This window comes from Gigantopelta aegis, chromosome 8 (genome assembly GCF_016097555.1).
Source record: "Gigantopelta aegis isolate Gae_Host chromosome 8, Gae_host_genome, whole genome shotgun sequence".
Classification (NCBI taxonomy): Eukaryota; Metazoa; Mollusca; class Gastropoda; order Neomphalida; family Peltospiridae; genus Gigantopelta; species Gigantopelta aegis.
Window position 1 is genome coordinate 28,455,421 of NC_054706.1, and position 22,415 is coordinate 28,477,835.

The window sequence follows — 22,415 nt, forward strand, 5'->3', positions numbered from 1 at the left end:
GGTCACTGCGCATAAACCTTTGTTGAATATAACAAGAAATTCGACAGCAAAAACATGAAGTCTGAAAACATCAGGAGGGGTGAAAGATGAGTGTCAATGGATGCCAGCATCTGAAAAGTTACAAAGCAACAAAAGGAACCGAATCTTTTAGAATCATCCATTCTTTTTTCATCGCCTGCTCATCAGCTGATGCCAGGCGACGAAAGGTGAGAGAACAAGGAACTGCCCATGGGAAAACAAAATATTTTCTTCAATTTGTCTGACAGTTGGAGATGTGAAATGTTGTGTTCACATGAAAACAAATTATATGTCATGGCACAGATTAATAAATCCACCATATTTCAATCATCAAGACGTAAATATTCAAATTACAGTTGTAACTTGTTTACAAACATCCAACTGGTCCTTCTGGATTTAATAGACAACTCTGACAAAGGTTTCGTTAGACCGAACGGACATACGAAAGGTTCTTTCTACATCTGAAAATTGTTACATTGCATAATATATATGTTTGACTTGGGTTTTTTTTTAAAAGAGATCTGCATACGATTGAACCCTGACATAAAAATACTTTTATTGAATTAAGAAAACATTATAAAAAACTGTGCACAAATGAGGAAAAGACAAGTAGACATATAAAATATTTGGGAGCGGTTATAGAATCTGTCCGCCACTAATCCTTCTGTAAAAAGAGGGATTTTTTGGTGGGGATTCTTGAAAAAAGTGGGGCATGGGTTTTTGCGGGGGAAAAAGAAAGATTTTTTAAAAATTTATTTAGAAAAAACAAAACAATATGGACATTAAGACTTATTGGGGGGGGGGGGGCAGCCCCCCTTGCTAACCCTAATCACTCTGTAGCCGTGTAGGCTATCAACACTCCTCTGTAACAATCGACCGACAAAGTTCCTAAATTAAAATAAAGTAAAACAGAAAATCACTCGACCCTATGTTCCTAAAACAAACTAAACCCTAACCGTTCCTGAAATAAAACACAAAATAACGCAAAGTTCCTAAAATAAAATAGAAATTAACTCGAGTTATTGGCTTTATTTTAGTAATCGTCAGAGTAGTTAAAATTATCGAAAATTACATATTCGTTATTTAGTGTATAGTAAATGGTTGTATTTAGGTGGTGGACATATTCTATAACCGTACCACCAATATTTGTATAGATAGGGAAAGGGTACCAGACGTTTCGCCCCCCCCCCCCCCAGTCCGCCCCCAAATAGGATGTCAGTTCGCCCCCACGTGCATAACCAGTTCGCCTCTACAAAGGTACCAGTTCGCCCCCAGTCAGTTCGGGTCATGTTCCTGGCCTGGAAAGTCATGAAATTTTTATATTGGTCATGTAATAAAGTTCAGGTCAGGACATAGGGTTTTACGTGCACATTCAGAACAAGCTGTTGTAGCGCACGCCTGTCACGGGCCTCCGTCCATGGTTACTAATTAGTGGCCAAAAGAACCCCCACAATAATCCCTCAGTTAGAATAATGCTCACCAGAAGAGGCCATATAGGGGTGAACAGGTCTGGCTGGGGGGCGAAACGTCATGGATTCATAGGGAAATAATTACATGACTGCCATTTTGCGCTGTGCACACTATATTAAATAGCATGTGATATTAAACAAACATAAATGGACAACAGTTTCACACTGCTGTCATTGTCAAAGTCTTGTCTGCTTCGCAAGATTCATTGACTAACGTGTCCCTCTTGAAAAACAATGGCCTGGTTTATGGGAATAGACTACGACATCCATTTAATCTCTTCACATGAGCAGTCGGTCCAGGATCGATCCCCATCAGTGGGCCCATTGGGCTATTTCTTGTTCTAGCCATTGCACCACGACTGGTATATCAAAGGCTGTGATATGTGCTATCCTGTCTAATCGAAAAGAGTATTAACAGACACAAAATCATCTGCAAACTGTGAAGTGGAGAAGCCGTTCTCACGTAAGTTTGAGGATGATTGTTATGTTCATATATATGTAAGTTAACCCAGATGAACGTAAAAGAAATAACAGACAATACTTATAATTAAATTTGAATCATACTTGCTAATAAATAACACTAAAACATCATACTTCAGGCCACTACATTTCGACCGATTTGGTCGGATATGTAACCATATTTTTTATTTGGCGACTAAAATGTTTTATACAGTCGCCCCTCTGGCAACAGAACCAAAGTCGATATTAACAGATCAGCAATAGTCGCGCTAGGGGACAATTCTGGCGAAATAGTCACTGTGTACATCTAAACTTCACTTTGTTAAGCGCCTTCGATTTCACAGAGATAAAAATCATTATATCATCGATAATATGATCGCCATGAAAATAGGCCGCAACCATGTTTTCGCCAAACGATCGAAGTCAGATTTTAACAAGTATATATGATCAGAGTAAAAGATATCTAAATAGTTATTAAATGTTTCTTAGTACACTTATGAAATACTTTATTTAAAAGGAAAGTAAAAGTTTGTAAAAAACAAACAAAAACCCATTACAATCATATTTATATTAACAACTTTAATTTTTTTAAAGTTGATCACACGATTAACATAGATTAGGATCTCTGTCAACCATTTGTATGCAGCACGCAAACACATTGTCAAGATAAAGTAGAAAATCAGTTAACTATTGGCGCTTTTTTCTCTTTTCCAAATAACTTAGTACTTTTTTTTTCAAATTAATTTGTTACAAATAAAATGTCATGAATGCACGAAATAAAAAGTAGACCTTTCAGTTTTGTATTTATCTCCATTTTTGCAAGGACTCATTATCCCCTCTCTACACCCGAACACATTTTTAAACTATACATACATCTTTTAACTCCATTTCATTCTATAAGACATGTCTACAGGCATTCATTATGTTCTGTAAAAACACATGTGATTGAGCGGTATCCCGATATTCCAAGGATACCAGAATTTATATAATTCTGCGTTTTTATTTTTCGCTGAAACAATGAAAGTTGTCATTTACTGGTGAAGTTAAATAACAGTGTCGTCCAAGTTTGTTACGATGTTATTTATGAATTTCATTTAAGTGGGATATTAAATTCTCAGGTGGGATACCAGACTTTTAAATGTTAGTATCCAACTGGGATACTGCCCAAAATTTTAATCTCGAACACTGTTGAGGAATGAAAGGATTAAAGTGCATTGTTTTTTGTGTGCGAGTAAGGTCTAGATGGACTAAGTGGCAACCCTAGTTCTGTCTGACAGCTACTTTTGTGTACGAGTTCGAATTCCAGCCAAGGAGACACACATTTTACATGTGGTGGTGGAGGAATAATGGAAGTCTTTCAAGAAGTTGTGCTTCATTTCTATGTGCACACACACACAAAATACCTTTATAATCTCTGGCGACGTCAGCAACAACACACTTAACGCGGTAAAGGGCTGACCCCAAAGTGGCTTATTACCATTAACAGGGCTGTCGGACCAGAACCAACTAAAATTTATTAGCCCACCATAATTTCTACTAGAACAATATATTATTGTTTAACAATATTATAATACACTGTCTTCACTTGTAACGTTTGTTATATATATATTTATATAAGACGGACATTGGAAGTGCAAAAACATGTGGGGGCACACACACATGTATATATAAATACATGAATAAATATATAAAAACTATTGCTGCTTTCTACGCCAGTGTATAATAACAAACATTATTATGGCAACTTGGTAAGTGATCAACATCACATGGCAAACGAAATCAATCCCAAACCTCAGTTGACGGATCAATAAATTTGGAAATATTTTGATAACATTTTTCACATTTACAAAATTCATGTGACATCCTGCAATTATTTAATAGAGCAATCTATTCAAACACACCTTCAACATAAACACGTAATTTCTAGAAAGTACTGACATTTGACCGGCTCTGTTTTCAGAATTTGAAAATCTCTTGTCAATGCCGTACTTGTATTGTTGTGTATTTCATCATCATTCTGAACAGTTTGTTCGATTTTGAATGGTTTGGAATTCTGGCATAGCTGATGTAGAATGGATGCAAATGGGTGTTTTTTTAACTACTAGTCAGTCAGAAAAAGATAGCCCGTTTTTAACTTAAGATCTTATCCATCAGAATTTTTACTCTTATTTGGCTTACAGAGAACTTAAATAAATTTAGCAGTAATGTGTATGCTAACTAGCTATTGTTGTTTGATTTAACAATTAATCAGTAGCATGTAACCAATGTGTGTTCAGTTAATAAATAAAAAAACAATTGCACAAAGGTTTTTCTGAACAGTCTGTTGTAAATCTTTTTAAATTTAGAGTGATGAAATATTAGTGTCTTGTGTAACCTCACTAAATTCGCTAAAAGTGTTATGCTGGCTAACATTTTCTGATTTACAAAATGAATAGTCATGTAATTATTATCATATATATATATATATATATATATAGTTATTTTATATGTAAATATGCTTGTACAGTGAAACCTCTCAAAAGCAGAATTCCCCCAAAACCGGACATTTTTCACGGTTCTTTTTAAAAAATCATTACAGAACTTAACCTCACTTAAACAGGATACCTCTTAAAACTGGACTGAGGGTGTCCGGTGTAGAGGAGTTTCGCTGTTTATCAATTATTAAACTTTGATTTGTAGGCTTTTTCCTGTGTGTGTCACACGTGTCGCCAGAACAAGACAACACTTCACCAGAAACGACTTCATGCCTGCCTCTACTGTGTCTACTTCGGATGTTACAATGCTCATCACATACAGGAGCATGCAAAAGCCAAGAAACACAATCTAGGTTGGTACTCCAAGCTGTTGTCACCAGAATGTGCCGTTTTAAAACATGTACATATATGTGGGTCCATAATTGTATTAACTTTTAAATGTTATGTTTTAGGTTCATCCACCCTACCACTTCTACTATAAGATCAGTTGCCTTGTCTTCTGTCCTCCGGTGTTAAATTTTTGTTTTGTTTAACGACACCACTAGAGCACATTGATTTATTAATAATTAGCTATTGGATGTCAAATGCTTGGTAATTTTGACATATAATCTTAGTGGAAACCTGCTACATTTTCCCATTAGTAGCAAGGGATCTTTTATATGCACGATCCCACAGACAGGATAGCACATACCATGACCTTTGATATACCAGTCGTGATACACTGGTTGGAATGAGAAATAGCCCAATGGGCCCACTGTGAAATCGATCCCAAACACACACTGCATCAAGCGAGCGCTTTACCACTGGGCTATGTCCCACCCCTATCCTCCATTGTATACATGTATGTATGTATATATAATTACTAACTTTCCATTGTTATACAATCTATTCTGATGTCCATTATTGCTAAAACACTGGAGTTTATCCTTTGATAAACAATTTACTCTATTCTGATGTCTTGACTGGCCTCGGTGGCGTCGTGGCAGGCTGGTAGTTATTGGGTTCGGATGCCAGTCGAGGCATGGGATTTTGAATCCAGATACCGACTCCAAACCCTGAGTGAGTGCTCCGCAAGGCTCAATGGGTAGGTGTAAACCACTTGCACCGACCAGTGATCCATAACTGGTTCAACATAGGCCATGGTTTGTGCTATCCTGCCTGTGGGAAGTGCAAATAAAAGATCCCTTGCTGCCTGTCATAAAAAGAGTAGCCTATGTGGCGACAGCGGGTTTCCTCTAAAAACAGTGTCAGAATGACCATATGTTTGACGTCCAATAGCCGATGATAAGATAAAAAAATCAATGTGCTCTAGCGGTGTCGTTAAATAAAACAAAGTTTACTTTTACTTTTTTTACTATTCTGATGTCCATTATTGCTAAAACACTGAAGTTTATCCTTCAATAAACCTCAGAAAATGTCATCATAATGTCAGGTGAGATATCATTAAATGTAAAACATGTCATGGAAAACTTTGAAAAGTGATTTATATGTATTTTTAACTAAATAAGGTGTTTGTAATTACATGATTTTATACAATGTCTGTCTGTTATACATCAATAGTTTTACAAAACAGGACAAACAATTCTTGTATAAATAACTTTTACTTGTATTGTAGTTTACCTACATGTTTCACCTTTCAGCTATTGACATGGTGTATGGCACAATCTACTGCTTTGGGTGTGCAGACTATGTCTACGACAGAGAGCTGGAAGATATGGCATCAAAACATATTAAGTCTTCAGCCATATCCCTGGGTAAATTATTACTTGTGCCTGTAGTCCTTCCCAGTCTCCAGGAACAATGTTTTTTGTAAATAATTTCATTTTGATTTGAAAAGTTAAAGTGTTTTGGAAATAACAAAAAAGACACTAATTTTGTGTGCAATTTAGAAGACATTTGGCTCAGAAATAAATAATTTGTGGTACATACTATAGTAAAAAAAAAAACATAGTGTTTTCCCTAGAAATTTGGCAAGGCATGGTAGACAAAACACTTCTGGGGCATTTTCATCATTCTCAGGGCACTTTTTTTTTCTCTCATTAAAGACCAAAATCTAATCAGTGTTCTCGCTGCTCCATTTAAGCGGGGCGCCCCGCCCCGCTATTCCATTTTGCCGCCCTCCTTTCACTTTCCCCGCCCTCCTTTATTTTTGAGCGCCCCTCTTTATTTTCCAGCACCTATCCACTATTTCCAAATGCACACTTTTTTCCACACAAAAAACAACGATCAGTCTACACACTGGACATCAAAGGAAACAAGCTGCGTTGTGTACGAAAAAGCAATTGACGAAACATTTACGACAGTTACCGTAACGTAATTTAACAGTATTTTTAACAGCCTCTATTTTTTCCCATATCTGTATCCATTTGTATGTTTGATAGACACAGTAAAAGTTATATTTTATGTGAGCAAGGAAAACATTTGATTTTTTACGGATTTGGCAATATCCGATTGGAAAAAACCTCACTTATTTGGCGCCAAATTTGTAACGTGATCAGAACGGCCATTCTGTCTTTTGTTTCCACTATCTATCATCTGATATTTGTCCTCAGTTGCAGATATAATTGGTTGTAACTGATTATTTTTACTTTCTGTCATTCTGTTTATTCAGCAGTTCTTTATAAAATATTGTAAACTTTTCATTTTGGGGGGATATGGACGCTTATAAAAACAACTGAAGTGGTAGTGTTTATCATTAAACTAATTTATCTGGAGTGCCAAATAATATATACACTGCCTTTACAAAAACGAAACTACTTTTTATCAGCTGGCGATAATATTTTATCACAGCGATCAATTCATTCGATGAAGATGGAAATAACAAAAATGTTTACAAATATCTTTATTGTTTTTCGTATATCTTGAAATCGTTATTAAAAATAATAATATTAAAACTTTGATCGGTCCAGCAAAACTGGAACTGCCCATGAATGTCAGACCGATGTCATCTTCGGTTCAATTAAAAGACGAGTCTGCTTGTATTTCGTTATTTATAAACTTTTTTGTAGGCAAAATAAAGAGTATGTCTTTTCACAGAGTCTACCAACACACAACAATATGGTGACCAAACTACTTTAATTTTCACCCAGCGAGAACACTGCTAATTAACGACTTGTGTAATCTCAGGGCAGCATGGCGCTCATTAAGGCAAGATGGCACGAAACTATTGAGGCATGGTGGCACACCATGCTAAAACAATCTAGGGAAAACACTACTATAGTATTGTATTACTACTTGATAATATTTCATTAAATTCTGACAGCACTGTTCATTATTGTCTTAATAGTCTTGTATTTTAACTAAACTATGACAAACCAATTCAGTATCACCAGACGCAGATTATTTGGAAAAAGTCATTTGTGTCTGGATGTGTTTTTTCTTTTTACAAAACCATTAACCATTTCGACTAACTTCTGACTAAAATAGTTTTCAAAATATTCTAGAGTTCATGTTTATGACTTGCAAACTCGGGAGTGGGGAAAGCTACATTTAAATGATTTTGAATTTAGAAGAAAAAATTAGCGATGAACTGTTTCTCAGAATTTTGTTTTGATGATTATTATTAAACATTAAAGCAAATATTTCGAATGAGACACTATTGACTGGTGCAAAAATAGTGGGCGACTTATTTTGTAATTCTTTTTGGTGCCATTTTAATTGGAAATATAACATTCATAATTTACAAAACATTTCAAACATTCAAGTTGTTAAAATAATTAAATTGTATTGTACACATGTATGTGTAGCAAAATGGGTTTTAAGTTTTATTATTTTCTAAATATTGACATGTTTTATTGTGAGTGAAAACAGCTAAATTTGTGGTTGACTACTGTCAGATGGAAATTTTCTTTAAGGTCGAGGGTAAGTGGGTCACATTAAAACTATCAAACCTTGAAAATGTCAGACAATATTAAATTCTATAAAAATTATTCATTGTGACCACCATTATAAATGACAGTTTATTGGAAAATGTTATTTCAAACCATATGCGTACCACAGGAAACTATAAACTGCTTACTATATAAGTATTTAAATGACACTTTTCGAGCTCAACCTAAACATTGAGTACCGGGGTACTACAATATCCAACTACAAAAATTTCTCACTTTAACGTTTTATAAAATAAAACACACTGATGATATGTCTCGCTTAATGGCATTCTCTATTAACCAAATGCAGTTTGGTGTGCTGTTTAACTGTAAGCTCTTGCCATATCATGCAGCTGAAAACAATGTGAAATTTATACAGTGAAAGAATACTCCATATTCTCTCAAACCAGATTTGCTAACACAAAAATACTCCCATTTCAGATTTGCCATACCTCGGAAAAAAAAAAAACCTCAAAATGTTTTCAATCCTCGAATCATGAAAATTTTAGATCACACAAAGGTCCATTTGTACAATATTTAACGGAATGAGAATGTATTTCTTACCAGTGCGCCTGAATTTTTAAGTTAAACTTACGAGATGACAACTCAGAGAATTTTTGACTTGAGCTGTGTAATCACTTTGGATTGGAGCCTGCACTGAAATGTGAAGTTAGTACCTATGAGTTAGTGGCCTAATTATTGCTTCTTCAAGGCTGCTAGCCAAGCTATGCATATATACTGTGTATGCAGGGTTTCTGCCAGAGGGTACCCACATCTTTTGCAGATTCTTTTGGGGGTTTTAAGTTAACCTTTTGACAAAATTAATTACTATTATCATTACTGTATGATTTTCTTAACCCAAACCCTAAACCTAACTCAATTTCTTTCTGGGGGAAGCCCCCCATAGTCCCTGTTGACTCTGGTTGCATTCATTTCCATAGTGCCATTCCCAAAAATTTCTTTCTGGCAGAAACACTGGTATGGGCTATTAAGGACCCAGTCAGATTTTTTAGTACATGCTTGCTGGCTGGTACATGTATTTCTGTCACCTGATGCCAAAAATATATAATTAACTACAAGTACATCACTAATAACCAAAAATATGTTACCTTACAAGTACATCATTTGATGAATTAAATAAATGTAATGTGTATACCAGAAATTTTAGTTTATGCATCAATGTTAACATTGTGATGATCAGTGTATTTGAAATGCAATATTTCAGGTTTGAAGAGTTTCTTTAGCCCTTGGCACCCCACTGATGAGGAAGTCAGCCTGCTGTCCACTAATCCAAAGCGGCGCAAAGTTGAAGAAAAGTCAACAATAGGTTTGTTATTTTTGGGTTATTGAAGAGAATTTTAAGTGGATTGAGATTGCAATAAATGTGACACATTATCCCATTAACTTTTGTGCATTCTAGCTTTACCCTAAATAAAACATCGTCACTGAATCAAGATTCCAACATGCCATTTGTCATTTTGGTCCTACATTTTTCAACCTCAAATTATAAGAAAACAAGTCACTTATCTTGATGTGTGTAATATTTTTATGGGACATCTTAGTGAGGCTAAATACCCTTATAAAATTGACTGTCTTAGAGCTTAATAATTTAAGATATTTTTTTAAAACTCTACGATTACGATTGTGACATTGTTTATGCTGCTTGCACCAAGTTTATTTTGACTTTCACTTATTGATGAGAAATCCCAATTGTTGATGAGTAATCCCAATCGTCATCATCTTCAAAGTCTGTATCATATGAACATTATTTTTGGCGAATATATCCCTTAAAAATCTTTAACATTCATTAGATTGGTTTACGCCTGTTCAAGCTCAATGGTGGGCTAACGAACATAACAGCAATTATTTCCTATTTATTTAAGGATTGTCTGTTATTTGTTTTACGTTCATACGCGGATGTCCATGATGTGGCAAGTCGTTGGTGCTTCCTGTCGTTTGAAATCTTACGCGAAGATTTCGTATCGCTCGACTAGAACTCCCAACATGCCTTGCAACGTCTTCTGTCGACATGCCAGCATCAAGCATGCCAATCGCCCATTCGAGTAAATTATTGGGTATTCTTGGCATACTAAAAATGCTACAATGTAAAAAACTTTAATATTTTTACAAAATTTTAAGCGTTTTCGTTCATTTAACAACAATGTCAGTAAGACAAGTAAAACAAATTGACCGAATACTACACGGGACATGTCGAACCATGCATGCACGTGCAAATTGAATTTCATGTTGTCGACGATTAACAGTGCTAAAAATAATCGATAAAATTCATGAATCCTGATAATACAGCTCAAGGCTAATACTACCTATATAATTTCATTACACAATGAATTCTTTAACACAACAAATACTATATGTACAAATCGGAAGTTTCTTTTTTTTTTCAGTATATGTCTAACAAACACTATTTGTGCTCATTTATATAGTTAATAACAGACAATGTTTGTTGAATAATGATCAAATATTTTTACATTTGCTTTTTTTTTTATATTGTCATTTTATGTTGTCCAAACTAGGGAGCATGGAACACCATTTATATTTATCTCATTTGCACAATCTAAGTGTTTCTGAAACAGACTATAACAGGAAGTGTTTGTTATTTAGAACTTATAAAAAGTCAGATCCATTGTTTGTTGCTGTTTTATGTAAACATTAGCGACAGAAGTGGTTGTTTTAATGTTTGCTGCGCAGACTTATGTGCCATCATACAGGCCAGTAAATGCAGGGGGGTCCCACTAAAATGCGCTCATTACTTGTGTTTAAAAAACATTAAAATTAAAATAACTAGTTGTAACACGTTTATTGTTCCAGTGTACTGTGGTGGTGAAACAAATATTTTTAAAGACAGATTTTAACTTTAAAATATAACAAATGCTCAGGTGCGCAGACTTAGGTGCCACCAGTGTACTTATAATTAAATTATTTTTTGGTTCTTTAACAATAAAGCTCAGTAATACAAAATATCAATTGATATGAAGTGATGTCATTAGATCAAATATGACATTCCTTGACAGCGTAACGGAAATTTAATTATAGCTAAATGTAGTGTGATTAATGATATCCAGATTTAAACAAGAAACCTGCTTAATTTTGTGTTTTGAAGGTTATAAATACATGTATACAGTGCATATGAAATTAATGTTTTTATATTATCGCATGGGTGTTCCATCATACAAACTAACCACGATGTGACAATACAATGTCTATAATTTTTTTCAGGTTTACGAGGTCTTATCAACCTGGGAAATACTTGTTTCATGAATTGTATAGTGCAGGCACTAACACACACTCCAATTCTTCGGGACTATTTTTTGTCAGAGCAGCACATTTGTCAAGCGTCGAGCAACTCAAAACAGTGTCTCGTGTGTGAGATGTCTCGCTTGTTTCAGGAGGTACTTCTTTTTTGTACTTAAATTTGAGTTGAGTTTATTGGGGTTACAGACCTTGTCTTTTAAGGTGCATGAGTGCAATCGTGCTCATACAATGCACATAATTTCAATCTGACGAATGTGAAAAATAACACACATTCCACTTAACAAATGGTGCACATAAAATAATTTTGTATATTGATTGCCATTATTTACCTTATATAGCTGAAAGAAAGACCCATTTAATAATGCCAGAAAAATTGAAAACCTTGGGGTTTGAAATAACACATTCCAATAAACTCATTTATAATGGTGGTCACAATGAATAATTTTTATGGAATTTAATATTGTCTGACATTTTCAATGTTTGAAAACTTTGTAGATGGTTAAATAAAATATTTTTACAGCACATATTTTTTGCGGGCTTTGATTTGTTGGCTCATTTGGTAGGTTAACTACTGTATGACCCTGCCTATTAATGGTGATGTTGGTGTTGTTTTAGTTCTACTCCGGTCTGCGAACCCCTCACATACCATTCAAACTGCTGCACTTGGTGTGGACCAACGCTCGGCACCTGGCAGGCTACGAACAGCAGGACGCCCACGAGTTCCTCATAGCCGCGCTTGATGTTCTACACAGACACTGCAAGGGTAAAAAAAAGAAAGAAAGAAATGTTTTATTTAACGACACATTCAACGGAGTATGGCGATCTCGCCCCGTGTCGATCTCGCCCTGGCGAAGTCGCCCCGGGCGAGTTCGCCAGGACTTATTTTCATCGTTAGGCGAAGTTATCATACATATTAGACTTGCTAGAAGACATATATTACAACATATATTATAGTATATATCTACTGTCATTATCAGCATGTTTTTGTGCCAAAACTACAGGGTTATACCACTTATACTACTAGTTTTGTGTTGGGACACGCTGTGGCGAGATCGCCATATTTACTTCCGTGTTGCATGTCTGTTTAGCGAAGTCGCCATCAATTAATTATTTATATATACACATTTGAGAGAAGAAATTATAATTACCTGAACCTCAGCAACGTCATCTCTAGAGACTTCCATGAGTTCATCATAGTAGTCGAGTTGTCGGGTGCTCTCAGCCGCAGGGGCACCGATGGTGACCTCCTGGACCGAACACCTAACGCATGTGCAGGGGGTTTAAACGGCTCCTGTGTGTAAAAAAATTTACTAATGGCGATATCTAGTTCGACTCATGACACTGTTGCACGTCCTGTGTTGCCACGGGGTGCAACCGTCACAGAAAAACCCTCCTGACTTTGGACGATATAACTGGTGATCGCAAACAAGGCATATCCGTTAGCAGCCATATTTTGTAAATTCTATCTGGTTCTTTAAGCGAATGATGTGTAATATATTTGTGAATTGCTTTTTATAACAGTTAATCAGATTAAGAGGTGACAACCTTTCACTGATTTTTACAGCAGTGTAATTAATAAACAAGGCATGTTTTGTGAGTTCCGTTATGACCGTGAATACTGTGCACACTGATAATGGGGGGTAATAGGTGAACAGTGTAATCAGTCAATCAAGATTAATCAAGTAATTACTGCATTAATTATAAATTGTGAAGGGTACATTTATTTATTTGCTGTAATGAAATAAACGTTATGCATTATGGCAATAAATTCATAGTGATTTGGCACAGCTTGTTGACAGTGGAAATTTCAATAATTTTGATATATCACATTTGAAAACAAACAAGTAAGTACTGTTTATGTATTTATTATTAAAAAATTGCACATTACACAATACAAACAAACAATAAATGAATGTTGTCTTGTTCATATATTTATTTATCCAAATTGAACATCAAAGTGTGCAACTAATGACAAATAGTTGCGTAGTAACTGACAACTTCACCAACATAAAAATGCTACACTGAGAAAATCCTGGCGATCTCGCCACAGCCTGAAAACTGAAATAATACTTAAATGTTACATTACATGATGAAACAGACCATAAAGGTGTACTTTACAGTCGTGCTCATTATTATAATAAACTGTAAACTGTGAAAACCCTCCAGAAAAACAAATTGACACGGGGCGAGATCGCCAGGCTCCGTTGGAAAATCCTGGCGATCTCGCCCCGGCTTGCAAGTGAAATCGTCAGAAAAATGTAAACTACCAATGTATTACATTTTACAACAAGAAAAATCAAAACATGACTACTGCACATGTATTTTTTTAATGAAGTAAACATAAAACAGCTTGTAACTTGAATATTGTTGAGTTATAATGTACTGGCGACTTCGCTAAACAGACATGCAACACGGAAGTAAATATGGCGATCTCGCCACAGCGTGTCCCAACACAAAACTAGTAGTATAAGTGGTATAACCCTGTAGTTTTGGCACAAAAAACATGCTGATAATGACAGTAGATATATACTATAATATATGTTGTAATATATGTCTTCTAGCAAGTCTAATATGTATGATAACTTCGCCTAACGATGAAAATAAGTCCTGGCGAAGTCGCCCCGGGCGAGTTCACCAGGGCGAGATCGACACGGGGCGAGATCGCCAGGCTCCCATTCAACACATCGTATTTACAGTTATATGGCGTCAGACATGTGGTTAAGAACCACACAGATGTTGAGAGAGGAAACCCGCTGTCACCACTTCATTGGCTACTCTTTTCGATTAGCAGCAAGGGATCTTTTATATGCACCATCCTACAGACAGAGTAGTACATACCACAGCCTTTGATATACCAGCCGTGGTGCACTGGCTGGAACGAGAAATAGCCCAATGGGCCCACCAACGGGTATCGATCCAACACTGACCGCGTATCGAGCTGTCTGTTGAGTGCTCATTTGAGGTGCTTGTGTCGCAGGATCGAACCACCTCGGTGGATCCATTCAATGGATTGGGTTATAACTTGTTTTGACCAGTGCACCCACAACTGGTCAAAGGCCATGGTATGTGCTTTCATGTCTGTTGGAAAGTGCATATAAAAGATCCCTTGTTGCATTAGGAAAAATGTTGCGGGTTTCCTCTGATGACTACATGTTGGAATTACCAAATGTTTGACATCCAATAGCCGATGATTAATTAATCAATATGCTCTAGTGGTGGTGTTAAACAAAACAAACTTTTAACTAATCTAGTGTCAATCATCTTAGTTCAGTTTTGTGGTATAGCTTCCATTTGTGGTGCAGTGGATAGTGCAAACAGTCCTGTCGTTACCGAGTTAGCAGTGTTATGATTTAATTTTAACACAATTTTATGTTATCTTTGCCTTCTTTGACTGCATAATAATTATTTGATAATACTGTAAACTGGGAAAGGAATGTGTGTGCGTAAATTGAGTTGTTCATGCGTCTCACAAATTACAAATATTATATGCATTTTTTTTTCTGGCTAGAGAGTGCTTAAAGCAGTGTCCTTCATTTGTGAAATTTACATAGGCTAAAATTTTGTAATTTAAATAAAAATCATAATAGTAAGTTGACAAAATAATTTACATGTAGTGTATGTTATATTATTCTACTTAGGCTATGCAGAAGGCTATAATGGTACAACACAAGATTGTCCATGCTTTGTATCAGTATGATGTTCCCATTAACGTTATCTGTAACATTTAACATCTCACCTGCAGCTACCAACACTGTGAGTTACAACAATCCTCACCACTGTAACTGCATCATTGATCAAATATTTACGGGTGGCCTACAGTCGGACGTGACTTGTAAAGAGTGCAAGTGAGTTTCTTCTTTGTCTGTTTTTGAAACAAGGTATTCTTATAAAGCAAGGTAATTTATGATCAACAGCATTTGAATAGTCTCCTATTGGTGCTTCACAGACTTTTGAAAATTGTGTGAACGAGGTGTTTACCCAATATTGTTCACACATTAAATTTGGGATTTATTACACATACCCATGTGATATTTTCTGTCTCCTACAATGTGAAATAAATCTTTTGAGAGGCCATGACCTCCGATCAGGTGATCGACTGTGTCACACAGTATGACTCTGCATAGATCATTCTGCAAAAAGTGGGCACGTTGTTCTTTCTATTCATATTTTTATAATCACTTATATTAATCGCATAATTTATCAAAATAAATCTTTTAATACCTTTGTTTAGCTATGAATATATTTAGTGATATAATTTATCAAAATACATATTTTCATACTTTTGTTTAGCCTTGAATATGTTTATAGCAATGTTTGTGTAAACTTCATTGAATGATATGTTGTTTTTTTGTAGTAATGTTTCCACAACGATTGATCCTATCTGGGATATATCTCTGGACCTGGGGCCCGGCCCACCTTCGCCATCTGGACTTAACGTGGCAAATCTTTCCCCGGCATCGGGTATAAAACGGTCAATTTATGTTTATTCTAGTGCATTCAACTGATAGAAAGGTGCTAAAGTTATAAGCATACTCAAATTATAAGACAGATAGTACTAGAAAATATTTCTGTAACTCATCCATTTGTAGATGCTTTTGTCTGGCACTTGTCTCAAGAAAAAAAATCTTCATAAGATCTTGTTCCAGACACTATTGTTCAGGGGTTGGAATTCTCCTCAGATCTGCGATTTTCCTCTCATGGAACATTGCATTTCCTCGCATTTTAATCGTCCTTGTCCCCGGACCCCTCTAGATTTCCTCTTTTTTTTTTACAGTTCACCACCCTGGATCCCTCTAGATTTCCTCTTTTTTTTACAGTTCACCAGTTCCCACCCCTGATTTTTCTAAGTATTGAAGTTGTAGTACAGTCATGTAATGAGGACATTTGGCACCCTGAACCAAAATGTACTTGTGTCCTCATCTGTAACCCACCCACCCAACCCCCTCCAAAGATATCTGAAGTGACCTGCTCCTTATGATCATAGTTTATCCTCTTTTTCTTTCTTTTTTTCTTTTGTTTTTTTATCTTACCAAGTACTATATCTTACAGTATTGTCATGATTATGTATGATCATTGCTGTTGAATAAACACACCTTGCTACATGGCTTGCTCTGTTGTGTATTTGATCTCTCAGGAGTTACATCCCTTTTCATTGTACATTGTATATATTTACTTTAATTTAATCTTTGTGCATTACTATATCTTTAATGAATTCTTTTTTCTACAAAACTTGTCACAATTTGTAATATTTGTCATATAATTTAAAATTGATAGAAGATTGACAAGTGAATTCTATGGTATTACTGCATTTGGATTATTGTTAATTCACTAAACGTGTTTATCATAGCTGTTTGTGTCATATAAACTAACTATTTTTCCATATAAAATGTTAATGGTGAAGAGTAGAGAAATGACTTTTTAATGTTTAATTTTTAAATTATGTTCCTTCTTTTCAAGGGTTTACAAACAGTCCAAGCAACTATGAACCTACCTCACTTGTGGAATGTTTGAAAAGGTTAATATGTTTTGAGCATAGTGAAAAAGTATTGCTTTAAATGCATGCTTGCTAATTTCACTGGTTCCTTTTTATTCAACCTTTTTTTTTTCTTTCACAACCAACTTCACCTCCTAGTCCTTGTATACTAAGAAAAAAAACATGTCTTTTGTGGTCATACATGCCACATCTATAATTTTGCACCAGGGCAGTACCGTATTTTCTCATGTATTAATTATGCGCACCCCAACTTAATTTTTTCTATTGTAATGTATAATGAGCATCACCATTTTTAACCTGTATTTTGGGGGGGGGGAGTGCATAATACATGGGGAAAATACGGTATGTAGCCCAGTTATAAAGGGCTTGCCTGAAGCGCATTTGACCTAGGATTTATCCCCATTGGTGGGTCCATTGGACTTCTCATACCATCCAGTCCTCTACAATTGGTGTGACAAAAGCCATGGAATGTACTATACTGTTTGTGGGATGGTATATATAAAAGATCCCCATTCATTTACATATTAACCTTAGTTAATGTATTTGTAATGCTGGTGTGTCGATAAACATTCATTCATTCATAAAAGATCCCTTGCTGCTAATCGAAAAAGTAGTCTGGGATGGCAGCAGTGTGTTTCCTCTCATTATCTGTGAATTGAAAATGTTTCAGTAATATACTCGACACGAGTACTAAATTGAAACAATTGGTCCTTTCTTCCATCAGTTCTCACCTGCTACTTCCTCTACCTATGATCAATAGATCAGAGATAAAACAGATTATATAAGAAAGTAGAACATTGGAAGTATTACAATAGTTATAATAATAGCAGAGGACATTAAGCAATGGTTGATGCGTGAAAAAGATGCAATGAAAGTATAGGTCTGTATTGAGGATTGATTTAGTCTAATGGAAACAACACAGTACATTGTTGTGCAGTTCAATTGTGTACTGTATAGATAGCCTTTAATATATTGGAAGTATTGTTAATACTCTTGTCTGTAATGTAACACACATTTATATCTAAAATACTGTAACATATTTGTTGCCGAGTCTTTACACGGAAGACTACTTCATAACAATGTCTGAAAAAGTGTTTTGTTTCCCAGATTTACTAAGCCAGAGCACCTGGGAAGTGCTGCTAAGATAAAATGTGGGAAATGTCACAGCTATCAAGAGTCAACAAAACAGCTCACCATGAAGAAACTACCTGTGGTTGCCTGCTTCCATCTAAAGGTAAGGAAATAATTACTGATGGTTTTAATGATTCAGTTTTCTTATGAGATCATATTACTTTTCCTGCAATGGTAGCGCTGGCATTAACTTTTATGTTAAAGTTTTACATTAACATTTTGTGTTTAGATCACTTTCTCACAAACTATTAGTCTTCGATCGGTGAAACTTAGTTTATAGTTGCACCTATGGATGTTTCATCACTGTGCACAGAAATATTTTATGGTAGGCGAGACCTTTAATTCTGCTAAATTCTAGTTTAAAGGGACATTCATGAGTTTGCTGCATTGTAAGATGTTTCCGTGGTTAGGCCATCGGTCTACAGGCTAAGATAGGTACTGGTTCGGATCCCAGTCGAGGCATGGGATTTTTAATCCAGATACCGACTCCAAACCCTGAGTGAGTGCTCCGCAAGGCTCAATGGATAGGTGTAAACCACTTGCACCAACCAGTGATCCATAACTGGTTCAACAAAGGCCATGGTTTGTGCTATCCTGCCTGTGGGAAGCGCAAATAAAAGATCCCTTGCTGCTAATCGGAAAGAGTAGCCCATGTAGTGGCGACAGCAGGTTTCCTCTCAAAATCTGTGTGGTCCTTAACCATATGTCTGACCCCATATAACCGTAAATAAAATGTGTTGAGTGCGTCATTAAAATAAAACATTTCTTTCTTTCAAATAATTTCGTACATACAAAATAAAATGAAATTTAACCTAGTACAAATATTAAAACGATCGGAAACACGTTTAATATACAGCAACTAATATTTATGCATAAAATTATATTTTATATGTAATTACAATCATTAAAAAGTCTCTGTTAGTTGATAACATCTTAAAAATTGCAACAAACTCAGGAATGTCCCTTTAAGACTGTCCATAGCTAAATAAGTATATTTTCTGTTATGACTGGACACACGCCAAGCATATGTTGGGTTTTTTCATTGTCACAGTGCATTACAACTAGTTCACCAAAGACCATGATGTATGTTGTATTCTGTTGAGATGGAAGTGGAATACGTCAAATTTTTTGCACAATTCAAGGTTTTTGCGCTTCCTGAAAACTGTTCCTCCTCTTGTATTTTGATAAGAAGCTCAGTTTACCCATTGCTTTTCAAGATCTTGTAGAGTTTTCCATAATTTTTCTCGTCGGTGTTGACAGTCAAAGATTTATTTTTGTCGGCAAAATGGAGCCCAGTGATAGTGTTAAACTAAGGTGTGATGGTTTGCTCGATCATTTGTCACTGATGCATATAAATGATATCTTGCTGCTTATTTTGTAGAAATAGCCAAAGTCAAGTATACGTTTCCTCTTTTCCTCTGGACCAAATGTTAAAACAGCCATGTGTTATGACACCAAATAAAGAAGCATTTTTTTTGGTTCTAATATCTACTAATTAAACTATGACCTGAGGTATAGTTAATCCCACATTTGTTTCCTTTCCTTCAGCGTTTTGAGCATTCCACTGGCTACCACAAGAAGATCTCAACGTTTGTGTCATTCCCGGAGGAGTTGGACATGACGCCGTTCATGTCGTCTTCTCGCAACAACAGCAACGGATACTTGAATCAGATTGTCCAAGAGTCTGCCCGCAGTCTTTCATGTGAAAACAAGTACGTGTTAAATACCAATTGATCCACTCTGTATTATACATTTAAAAAAATGAAATTATGCATAATTATTACCTAAATTTTGGCAACTTTGGAGAACACAGTTTTCAGTTAATAAGTTGCCAGCCCTTTAAAACAGATGGGTGTGTCAGTGGTAAATGAATCCATCAGAATGGGTTTTTTGACGCATTCTTTTGGAACATTAGTACAAGAGAGGGATGGTGTATGTCAACAATAAAGATCCCATGTCAGGACAAAAAAACATGGTCTGATTTTTGCTAATTTGCTGTCACATTTTGTTTAATTCAGTCACAGTAGAAGCTAATTAAATATTTTAATTCTCTAATAAGCTTTTTGTTATATTAAATTCTCTAATTAGCGTTTTGTTATGTGAAATACATTCCTCAAATTTAACTTCAGTTAATCGGAGATATGATAGGTCAGAGGTTTTCTTTCTGTATTTTTTGTTTTTGTCTGGGGTTTTTGTGGTTTTTCTCTGTATTTACAAACCAAAATGCCTACTAACAAAAAACTGGTGAGTTTTAAGACTGTCTGATACAACAGTTGTTTGGAATGTGTTTTTTCTATTGTAATGTCCACAGTTTGCCTCTCAGATATTCCTTGTTTGCGGTGGTGAACCACAGCGGCACGATTGGCTCGGGGCACTACACATGCTACATCCGGTTACACCACAACCAGTGGTACAAGTGTGACGACCACATGATCACTCAGGCCACACAACAAGAGGTGCTCAATAGTGAAGGGTAAGATTTTGTTAACGTTCGTTACAGAGCTTTTGCATGAGGTATAGTGGATCGCTGGATCAAGCTCCCCTTTCTCTTTCGATGAACTGTTCCAAAACGCGCCAAAATTAATTCAAGACATATGTTTACATTTTCCCCTTTTGACATTAATCATATGGGATATTTAAAATTCAGTAGCACCAAAATTGGCCCCCGCCCGTTACCGATCCCAGTCGGGCTGCTGGTGCTCTCTTGCACTTGCCAGCCACAGCAGTCCCCTTGTCAAACCCAACCCTTTTCCTGTCCTGGACGGAGGAGCGGGCCCAGGCCGACATCTGCACCCATAACAGGCGTGCGCTACAACAGCTTGTTCTGAATGTGCATGTAAAACCCTATGACCTGACCTGCTTCCCCACCCCCCCCACCCCCCACCTAATTTTAATATAATAGTAGTAGTAATTTGTTTAATGAGATTAACACTGCAAAAGCTAATTTTCACTGAGGCCCTTGAATACTCACTATTATAATATTGTTTGTACTTCTGTTACATTTTCAAAACCTTGTAACTCTCATATAGATTTCTTTTATCCTCATTGCATCAATCCTCCATCAGAGGACCCATTGGTTATATCCCATTCCAACCAGTGGTTCCCTAACTTTCACAACACATGCTCTGCCTTACAAAGAAAACAATGTTTTGGAAGTTAATGTAGGTGATGATGATTTTCAGAACTTGGCTCTGGGGTTTTTCACGCACAGGCCATTCAAATGTCATATTACCTACTTTTCAAAGTAGTAATACATTTTACAGACTTCTAATTTATATGTTATTAAAAATTAACTTTCTAATTATATTTGTATCTTCATAACGATAAAAAGAACAAAAAAGTGCTGTGAAGAATTAAAAAAAACCCACAACATTGCCGGATTGCTGTGGGCAATTGCAGGGATTGCATAAATAATGAATTGCACGTTAAAAAGAGTAACGTATTTATTTACAAGTTGATCTTCTTTTCCAGATACCTACTGTTCTATCACAAGCAGATCCTTCTCTATGAGTGACAGGCTTTCAACAAAGACAAAACTTGCTCAAATCAAATTTCAGGTCGAATCAAATCGGATGCACAACAAACGGGATACTTTGCCTTGTGGGTAAATCTGATTTCTGTCTCCGTACAAATATACATGTGTACTTGCTGTGGGCATTGGCCTGATTGGAACACTTGCTGAGGAGGGGAGTGTTCTTATTGAGGGATTGTGAAACTCTTGTGTCATCTCGAGTTTACATATTTTTTGTAGAGCAAAGGTTTCCATAGTTGACATGAGATGATGCCAGTTTATTTACAACAAATCGGTGTGCTCTAGTAGTGTCGTTGAAACAAAACAAACTTTAACTTTGTTTAAACTTTTCAATATTTAAAATTATTCTCCATCTTTATAAGAATACTTTTTTAGCTCAGGAATATCCTTTCTCCATAAAAATAGTATTATTTGATGAAAATTTATTTAGAAATTGTCTCACCATCAGAGAATTTACTAGGTATTTATGCTATATCGAGGACATTGCAAATACACGTAGTTAACTTTTAGTGAGCGAAATGTAATTTGAGAAAGTATGCAACACTAAACTTTGCTTAGGAATCTGTATTGATCAGGGGGCAAGATTTAGCTCAGTCGGTTGAGTGCTCGCTTTAGGCGCAGAATCAAACCACCTCGGGTGGATCCATTCAGCTGATTGTTGTTTTTTTCTCATTCCAACCAGTGCACCACAACTGG

The 22,415-nt window shown here is 35.9% G+C and overlaps 1 protein-coding gene across 2 annotated transcripts; it reads left to right on the plus strand.

Annotated features, from left to right (window-relative positions):
• The first annotated feature begins 38 nt into the window (after positions 1-38).
• On the plus strand, positions 39-22,411 carry LOC121379428 (ubiquitin carboxyl-terminal hydrolase 22-like). 2 transcript variants are annotated; one of them, XM_041508059.1, is made up of 13 exons: positions 39-206; positions 4,626-4,773; positions 6,061-6,174; positions 9,515-9,616; positions 11,527-11,699; positions 12,178-12,325; positions 15,305-15,407; positions 15,917-16,023; positions 17,020-17,077; positions 18,164-18,290; positions 19,736-19,899; positions 20,499-20,660; positions 21,659-22,411. In XM_041508059.1, exons 1-13 carry the CDS (start codon positions 87-89, stop codon positions 21,699-21,701), a joined length of 1,569 nt encoding a protein of 522 aa, XP_041363993.1. In that variant the 5' UTR covers positions 39-86; the 3' UTR covers positions 21,702-22,411. The 2 variants fall into 2 exon arrangements, with proteins under 2 accessions (XP_041363993.1, XP_041363994.1); XM_041508060.1 differs by having other exon boundaries at positions 20,511-20,660.
• Positions 22,412-22,415: the final 4 nt, after the last annotated feature.

Excerpts from the sequence above, each read along its gene's own strand:
- LOC121379428 (XM_041508059.1), top strand. The coding sequence starts at position 87 with ATGAGTGTCAATGGATGCCAGCATCTGAAAAGTTACAAAGCAACAAAA. Across the intron at positions 15,408-15,916 it reads GTGACTTGTAAAGAGTGCAA|TAATGTTTCCACAACGATTG; the intron begins GTGAGTTTCTTC and ends GTTTTTTTGTAG. Across the intron at positions 16,024-17,019 it reads AAATCTTTCCCCGGCATCGG|GGTTTACAAACAGTCCAAGC; the intron begins GTATAAAACGGT and ends CTTCTTTTCAAG.